General features: G+C 46.6%; 1 protein-coding gene across 1 annotated transcript in view; it reads right to left on the bottom strand.

Moving 5' to 3' along the window:
• The window catches only part of MIA3 (MIA family member 3, ER export factor), a 50,528-nt gene that overhangs the window by 31,839 nt on the left and 9,372 nt on the right, over nucleotides 1-9,317 (bottom strand). Inside the window, exons 2-4 of the mRNA XM_023520105.1 lie at nucleotides 6,523-6,656; nucleotides 3,659-3,745; nucleotides 4-1,264 (exon numbers count right to left, since the gene is read on the bottom strand). Coding sequence (XP_023375873.1) covers nucleotides 4-1,264; nucleotides 3,659-3,745; nucleotides 6,523-6,656 — 1,482 coding nt within the window. The remainder of the gene's footprint in view (nucleotides 1-3; nucleotides 1,265-3,658; nucleotides 3,746-6,522; nucleotides 6,657-9,317) is intronic.

Here is a 9,317-nt window from a genome sequence, read left to right as displayed (position 1 = left end):
TGCGTTCCGACCCACTGTCTGAGCCACCTTCCAAAAGCTGCTCCCCGGGCTTCTCTTCATGGAGCGTTTCTTTTGAGACAGAAACAACTGTTCCTTTTAGGTCACCTTCTTTGTTACCGAAGGTCGATGTCAGTGCTGCTCTCTCCTTCCCAGGAGCCGGCAACGAGTCAAGGTCACGGCTCTGAGCAGAACCGCGCGGTGTCCCGCCTTCTTGCTTTCCATCCTCTGGCCCTTTCTTACTCCGCGGCAGGTCCGTCGGGGACCCCTCACCGGTCCTCCCCTTTCCTTTACTGCCAAGTTCTGCGTCCACTTCTGGGTCTTTGTCCTCGTTTGTTTCAAGGCCGTGTACAATCAAAAGACCATCCTCTGCCTTTTCAGACTCAACATAATCTGCCGCTAACTGTGGCTCCCCCCATTCGCCGTCTGGGACGAATGCATCATCGCTTCCCTCTGCCTCTGAACTAGAATTCTCTAAATCCACACTCATTTGTTCACTTTCTGTGACAGTAGCATCGTGTCTGACGCCAGGGGGCTGAGTTACCTCAGCCTTATCCTCTTCGCTTGAATTCTGCTCTTTATCTGGTGAATGTTTCTCAGCTCCAGATTCCAAGGGCGTTTCCAGATCTTCATCCGTAAAGGTGAGTAACGGCAGCTCATCAAAGCTTTCTTGATCCTCTTCTTCCTTCCCAACTATGTAATACTCGTCATCTAAATCCTCATCAAAATCATCTTCTAATGAAGTAACAAGGCTGGTCGTCTCATCATCAGATACAAGTGCATCTGCAGTTGAGCCAAATTTGGTTTTCAAATCCAAAGTCATTTCTTTTTTCAAAAGCTTATAAGCGTCAATCTGCTCTTGTTCATTTGCGACCTGAGAACTGTTGCTGGTTTTGTTGTTCTGACTTTCCGGCACTTTCAGTTTCTCTTGTAGCATTTCTTCAAAATGGTCGAATGAAGATTCTCCCTGAGGATCATCCGTCTGACGGTTTACGTGAGGGGGGTTCTTCCGAGACGCGTGTCTTTCCTCGAGTTCCTCAGTGTTTTCGGAGAGTTCGCTTTCACTCTCCTCCGTATTGGCTTCTGCTGGGTCAAGGGCACTTTCCTCAGATACTTCGGGGTTTTCCACATGCTGAGAAGTTTTTTCTATAGTTTTCCCAGAGTCTCCAGTTGCAGACTCGGGCAATTTCAAAAATCCTAAAAGTTCTTCTATATTATAATTATCAAAATCATCTTTTCCCCCATCAAAACAAACAAAATCTGTCTCCTGTAAGGAAAAGAAAAACATGGGCGTGTTACTCGCTACATGTCACAAGAGCAGACTCTTACCCATGCTAACGACAGAGAGAGCCTCAAGTCCATGTTTGGCTCTGGAGGGACTTTTGCGCCAACAGTGGGCAATGACTGTCCTTGTGTAGTCGGGGGACAGGAGGCTGGAGCCTCCTTTTCCTCGGCTTCCTGCCTCCCCGAGGAAGGGCTCCTACCTGAGTGATGCTCCTGGCTTCCCTTCCTTGTCTCTTCCCCAGGCAAGGAACGATCCCCGTGGCTAGCGCCACCCATTTTCTGGTTGGGACCAGCTGGAGGGAAGACACACCCTCTCTCCTCCATGCAGTCAGTTCTCTGGAGACAGTCTGCCTGGGGAGGAGGCCCCCCACTACCTGGCTCTACCGTGGCTGGTTCGTTGAGTTTTTATAGACTGCCAGGTTCGAAAGCCCATTATTTCTGCACACTTGAGCCATGTTTGCCAAAAAGCTTTGTTCGTAAGTCATGATGACATTTTGGTCTCCATCCGCCTGACTCCTGTGTTTCTCAGTGTGTCCTGAGCTCAAGTGGGGGAAAGTGGGATGTCACTGGTTGGGTCCCCAAACTTCTAACATCTATGCCTGATGTTTGGGGGAATTCACCACATAACGATTTGTCCGGGAGAAGCCAGAAGACCATCTCGCTTCCCTGTCACCCTGGCCCCCAGGCTGTGCTTCTCTGCTCACCCGGCCAGAAGCGGGCAGAATCACCTCGCTGTCAGGCTCTTCGTCGACACAGAATTTTGGCTCATATTTCCCTTGGACTGGGAAACATAAATCAGCTTAAGAGGTGCATGGGAAGGAACAAAGGCTGGTGTCGAGGGGCTCCCCACTTCATCGTTACAAGGATAACCTGAAAACACGGCTCAGCAAGGGACGTGCTCGACTCTAAATCCGGGTTCTTGGTGTCGTTACGACCCGCTTTCGGGACTGTCCGGGGGGGTCTATATTCTTCCTTTCCTCCATCAAAAACCAAGTTGACATAAAAGGGGCCACAAACAGAGAGAAAAACTAAAAGTCCAACAAAGACCATTTTCTGCTCCTAACTCAGCTTGCCCGTCCCTCCGGGGAGGGTGCGTGTGCCCCTCGTGTTAGCACACGCGTTTCTAAGCCACTTGCTTACCACTGAGGGAAGCGTGCCCTGGGAGGTGCAGTGAGGGGGCAGAGTCCCCAGCGAGCACGGTCCCCGCCACCCGTGAACTGCTGTCTCACGCTGAAATCCCAGAAGCCTCTTCATTACAGTGAGGCCGGACAGGCGAACGGGTGGGTTTTATGACCCTCGAGGTTATCGAGAAATGTGAACATTCTCCCGCTCTGCCAGCCTCGTCTAAGAACTGCCTGGGCCAGCAGCTAGCACGCTCTGCAGCCGCTCCCAGAGCTGCTCAGAGATGTCCTAATGAAGGTGGGCTTCAGTTATTATAAATCTTAAAATTCCAGAAAACAATTTGCTGAATGAGGATCCCGGAACACAAAACCCTGGTGTTGACAGCTGTTTTACGTCGGTGCGCCCTAGCAGAATGCCTTAAAGAGTGTGCAGTCAATACCTTATGGATCTGAAACCCTCACGGTCCCTTCTCCACGTCTGTAACTATAATCCCTTAAATCACTAAAGATTTAATCATAAGAAAAGTCTCATGAGTTTGCATTTCTGGCCTAGTACATAAGTTAGGGTTTGACCAATTTAGCCTGATTTCTATGTAATTATACTGTCTAGCAGCTGTTCATTGAGTTTTCAAATTGAGACACTTTCTCCTTTTGCTTGTAAAAAGAATTTTTTTCCTCGTAAGTTTAATAACTAAATGCAAAGACACTGAATTCTTAATTTTATTCTCATATAAGCAGCAAAGAAAAGCTCCGTCTAGGAGTATACGGCCTTATATAAGAGTATACGGCCTTATAAAGAGCGTGCTGCTTTAATGTATTAGACAACTCTCAGATTATGATACAGTCTCCTATAAATTCTCTTCAAACTTTTCGCTCTTTTCTATTTTTAAAGGTATCTGACTTTAAATCTGATACATTTATGGTCAAATGGACTTCTTTTGACCAAAACACAAAGACTTTCAAAACTACAGCATGTCCTTGAATAACGTCTTGTTCGACGTTGTTTTGTTTTAACGTTGATGAGATGCATTGGAACCTAACTGTTGCTTATACTAATTAGCCTGTGATAAAGCTGGCTTCATTATACATTGTTTCGTTTAAAGTTGAAGAACCTATCGACGATGCTAAGTGAGGATTTACTACGACGATGCTAAGTGAGGATTTACTGGAGTTAATAACTGATGAGTTTATAAGCCAAATTATAATTGAGAACCCAAAATAAACCCAAAAAACAAAAAAAAAAACTTGCAACTTACGTCTGCTGGGACTTTCAGCTCTTCTTCAATATATTCATGGGCTACCCGAATAAAATCCTTCGGAAAATATCCAAAATTACGCCCGACCTACATAAAAGAATGGGTAAAAGAAACAAATATCAACCAAAGTTCTGAACAAGAAATGTAAATGAGAGACTTCTTAGTAGTAGAAGGAAATATTCATGTGCATAAACAGGTCAATAAAATCACAGGAGATACAGTCACTATTATGATTACAGAGACTATTATTCCAGTAACGATCAAGTACATAATATTGTAAAGCCAGCTTTTCTAAAACCACTCAAGTTTCCTTTCAATGTTCGGCTTAATTCTAAACATAGGGCACATAAAGATAGTTTTTGGAAGTCGATAAAAGATCTGCACAAGTGAAGATTGTTGTCTGTTACGTGGTTAAAACTATGCAAATCAAAGCTGTTAGAAACACAATTCCAAATAACCTCTGGCAGGCATCACCTGCTGCACGGTTCACAGCACTGCTCACAAAGGCCAAGTGATAAACACCAGCCACGAAAATTCATAAGTAAAAAATACAAGATTTCTGAAATGTATGACCAGCATAACAAAAGGCAAGTAGTTATTGATATTATGGGCTGTACTAGCTTTTTCAAAAACGAGATTTTTGAGTATTTGAGGAGAAAATAAAATTCACACTAATCTACATATCAAGCTTTAGCTTTATGCAAAGCAAACCTCTGTGGATCATCCCATTAATGTACAGCACTGATGGTTAAGGTATAAGTGTGTCTGCTTGAGAAACATGCACCGTCTTTTACTAGCTACAGCCCGAAAGGACACCGTGGATCTCTTCCCAGTCATTAGAAGAGACCGATATGCAGATCAAATACACAGAAAGAAAAAAAGGCTCTTATCACTAACTCCTAAAATATCCTCATTACGAGTGCTTTTGTTATATGAGGCAGCTTGCTGAAAGCCAGTCTTAGTGGCAGGGGCCTTGGAGATTAGATAAAACAGGGCAATTAAAAACTGCCACATTGGCCGAAAAGTCTGAAACTCTAAGAAACCAAAAAAGACTGCAGGATGAAAACAAAGCAATGGAAACAAGAATCATTTCGAAGACTAAGGAGAGAGAATTTTTAATTTCCTAAAGTATAAGGTTCACCAATTGAGAGGGGAGACTGAGGGAAAATAGACTTTTTTCCTTCTCAGGAAAATGTTATTAAAAGAGAATCTGGAAAAGGAAAAGAAATCAAGAGATCTGTAGCGAAAGGAAACATCTGTGCGTAATCTCTGTCACTTGAGACCACAGGTTACATACAACTCCGCGTTTTTACACTGGGTGGTGTCCCGTTTCTTAGGAATCACGGCCCTCATGACCGGAAGTAATCCTTACATCTAATTTAGCTGCTATACGGCATCTCTGCCAAGGAACTGCTAATTTGATTCGAATATTGTTTCCAGAGAAGGGATTCTTCACAAGCTGCTATCAGGACAAATGTAATAAAGTGCCACTGCCCTGAAATATTCAAAAGGAAGATGGGTTACCTAGGGCCCTTCCGTGCCTGAGCTTTTAACTTTACAGGAGATAAATCAGTATACACAGTACCTGCGACACAACTCAGTGAAAAACAGTTCTACGCGAGCAGGGCAAACAGTGCCACCTAAACAGTTATCAGACAGCAGAGGTCCCTTCTGGCTGGGTGCCAAGGGCATGTGTCCCAAAGAGGGCAGGGTGAGGGCTGGGCCCCAGAGAGACGGCAGGCTTTCTCGATGTGCCTCGGGTCATGAACCAGAGTGAGGACGTACACAATTGCGAGTTCACCTATCCCGATGCTCAAACTTAACCACTAGATGAGAAACGCAGCTAGGGACGTGGAAAAGAACTCCCAGGAGTAAAGATTATTAAGAAATCTCATGTGGTAGACTTGAAAGAGGCAGGAGAGACGATTCTTTGTACCGAGAGACTCAGCTGGGATTCTGCCTTTCAGGATTCCTCCCCTGTTCTTCCCTGTGGAGCTTTCTTAAGCCTTATTTTCTGTTGTTTGGTGTTTAATGCAAGTTTTCCGTCGGGACTGGGTGTTTCTCTAAATTTGGACAGTCTTAAGGCAATGGAGGACTCTTACTACTTTCAGTAAACAGTCTACACATCACACTCTTTAAAGAGGAAAGGACAGTAACTCATGAGCCTCTCAATCAGGTCACTCATTCAAAATATCAAGGCACGAAGCTGTTGCTGCCCTCCCGTCTGCTGTCACCCAGTCACCCAGAGAACCGGGTTCCTGGGACAGCTGCTGCGGAACCATCGGGAGCAAGTGTCTGAAGAGCAGGAAAAGACCCAGAAGTTGCAAACAAAAGAATAAACAGGAAAGCAGAGTGAAAAAGACATTTTGCTTTTCTAACAGACTAAGAATGGCACACGTGTTCCCAAGGCTGCCAGTTTTTCACAGAAATTCATAATTTAGAAAAAAAGGGATGCACACAAAATCAACTTGAAGCGAGAATGCCCGGAATGGCATCTTGCGGTTTCCAGGAGGGAGTCTGCTGCTCGCGAATCCTTCCTTTTTGAAGCAGTGAACTTAAAACTTTGCAGGTTTCAGCATTTTGACCTTTACTACGGATAGAACGTCCATGGCCGATCAGACCCAGAACATGAGGCTGAGGACCAACAGCGGGAAGCGGTCAGTTCTGCCTCAGAAACTGCTGTTGAGCCCACCTCTGCGCCAGGCCTGACGGATGCCTGCCGGGGGCCTAGAGCCACCTTCTTCAGCCCAGCAGAGGTGACAGGTTAACACCATCAAAGTCCCCAAGAAAACAATTATTTAAATCGACTGCGCTAAAGAAGCCAATAAAAAGTCGGAAAAGAAGTATGTCAAACCGTTACTTACAGTTCCAGCCCAAACTTCAGGCGCTCCCCCTGCCAGTTTGTAGTACACATACACATGGTCGCCCTTCTTAAAATTCACAAAACGACAGTCCGGGCCTGTGAAATCTTCTAAAGCCTCACCCCGGTACATCAACACTGCGTGGGAAGAGACGAAAGAGAGGACCAGATGTCAGGATTCGGCTTTCACAGTCCGCATTGGTCTATTAGGAAATGTAAGAACCCCCTGTAAGCAGCAGTCACCTTTACCCAATACTCTCCCGCACCAGTCACTTTCAGTTCCTATGCTCAAAGCATCGAAAGACTTTAGTGCTTTATAGATCAGGACCCCCTGCGAGCAGGCAGCAGAGATTTTCTCTACGAGCAATGCTGAGAAAAAGCGAGGTGTGCGCTGCCGCACGTGCCTGGTCTCAAGTGAAACTCTTGGTTCCCTCTCTCACTGTCTAGTCCTCAATCTCTGCTGTTTCGTAATCATAAAAAAGCTTCATTTTGGCACTTGGGTAGATGGAAGCGCAGATGCTGACTAGCGTAAGCATGGCTACGTGCTGAGGTCATTGGGAATTGGGGAAAGCACCAGGAACCCCTAAGGGGTCAATTAACTTGAACGAACCACTAAAACGCACAGTCTTGAGGTGGCTTTAACTGCTGCCATGCAGACGTACACCATCAATTTTATCTGCGGCCAAGTTGCTTTCTCCTTACAATATCTAAATAAATTAACGGGAAAAGATGTCACACCCTGTTATGGATCAGATCACATTAGAAGGTGGAATTTTCTGAAAGTAAATAATGTTGACTGTACCCGGCATTAAGAAGGTTTCAAAACAAAGTCAAAATGCCCTTATTTACTTATTTCTACTTATTCGTACAAACAAAACTGAAAGAGGATATCACATGGGGCAGGGACAAACAAAGCCGTGAGGACCGTTCAGTAGTTACTTTCAGTCTTACAGTGCAGGACTTAAGATCACACTCGCCCTAGAAACTGGTAGAAGCAGCGTTTTTCTTTCTATTGGCCAGATACACAGTTTGTGATGTAAGGTGAAATGGACAATAAATGCAATTAAATAGAGAAAAAGATGAAATGGCAATAACACTTCCTAAAAGCCCATCAGCAACAGATACATTAAAACGTATCTTTAAATACATATTTGAGGGACAGACAAATACATTTGAAGGGCGTGATTTGGATCTTGAAGATGAAATCTGATTATTTTAATACATGTAGGCATCCTAATTCAGATATAACTAGGTGAGAGGCCGAGTTGAAGGTGATGGACGATTTGAGACTGAGGACTATCAGATTGAAAATAGCAACGTTTCTCTTGTTCCTCCTTAGAAGAGATTATTCAAGATTTATGACAAGAAATGAGAGCATCATGCATACCGTGGAATGGCTAAGAAGGACACGCCACACAACACAGTCCCAGACCCTGCTCCGGCTGCTGCCTGCTGTGTTTGGTTACATCTGTTTGGACTCGTGCCATTTCTCAAATTATGTGACAACTAACGGGCCCTCCAACACCGTGTCCCCAAACGACATGATTCTCCAGGCACCTGGTTTTGAGGAACTCAGGCAGGGCAGTCCTTGAAAGCAAAGAATAACAAGCATTCCGCCATAGCCAGGCCTGCTTGCTAATAACCTGGGTTTGCTCCGAAACAAATAAAGGAAGAAATCGTGGAAGTTGACCTGCTTTGGTAGTGTTTATTTACGCTGGCCCTAGGTTTGCCTCCAGGAATGGCTGGACACAAATCAAAGACTGCCTTCTTTTCTTTAATGGTGTTGCAGTAATACAGGCTCTTCCAAATTATGAAATTTGTTTCTAAATGACACCAGTTAGAATGTAAATGGCCAAACTGTAGGCCCACGGCCTTTCCAGAATGAACATCTTTCAATACGTATCCATTACGGTTGATGAACGACCGATTCCGAAGCGGTTGTAAGTTACAAGGTTATTTGAGACCAGCCTGGCGGCTGTGTGATCCTGGTTGGGCGAACACATAGGAAGAGATTCCAACAACACAAGTGACTAAGGCTAAAGGTAGCTGGGTTTCTAAAACCCTTGGAGTATTTATTATTGTTACTTTAATAATACTCTTCATCTGAGTCTGGAGATCTCCGCTCTGCGCAACCCCCACCCCTAGTCCGATACCAGGGGACGATTCTGCTTCCTGCGCAAAGAAGAGGAGGCTGCGGGTCCCAGGTGGCCGATGCAGATCCTCGGCCTCTTTCCAGAACCACAGATTTCGGCCTTGCTGGTGCCCCCCCCCTGCCCGGCTGCCTGCAAGGAGACTTCCAAGCACAGAAATGACAGGACTGACGAGGAGCCGGGGCGGAGAGCTGGGAAGGCGCCGCAAGCCTGGATCCGGGCTCACCCCAAACCTGAACTACAACGTCTGTTCAAAGGCGGTTGCGCCCCACGTCCGAGTGAGGTAGAAGGGCCAAGAGGCAACGCCGGGCGCTTCTCCCCAGCTCCACCATCAGCCGGAGGCAGGGAGACTGCCCGCCGGGCCCCGAGCGCATCTACCCCGGGCTGCAGCCACCGAGGTCCCCGCGGCGGGGACAGGGAAGCGCTCGGAGGCAGCGTGGGGAGCCCTGGCCGCGCGGCGCGCACCCCATCTCTGCTCTGCGCCGGGCGGGCCGGGGGAGCGCACGCTCGTTGCTGCCCCCGGGGAAACGGGGGGCCGCCTCCAACCCTCAGCCCCCCCAACTCGGTCAGCAAAGGGAGAATACGACGCCGGGGCGGGCTGGCCGGGCGCCCGCAGAGCCGCAGGGCACGGGCTGGGGGGGGGACCGGG

Source organism: Pteropus vampyrus, unplaced genomic scaffold (assembly GCF_000151845.1).
Source record: "Pteropus vampyrus isolate Shadow unplaced genomic scaffold, Pvam_2.0 Scaffold248, whole genome shotgun sequence".
NCBI classification, from domain to species: Eukaryota; Metazoa; Chordata; class Mammalia; order Chiroptera; family Pteropodidae; genus Pteropus; species Pteropus vampyrus.
This window is presented reverse-complemented; position numbering and strand designations above follow the sequence as displayed.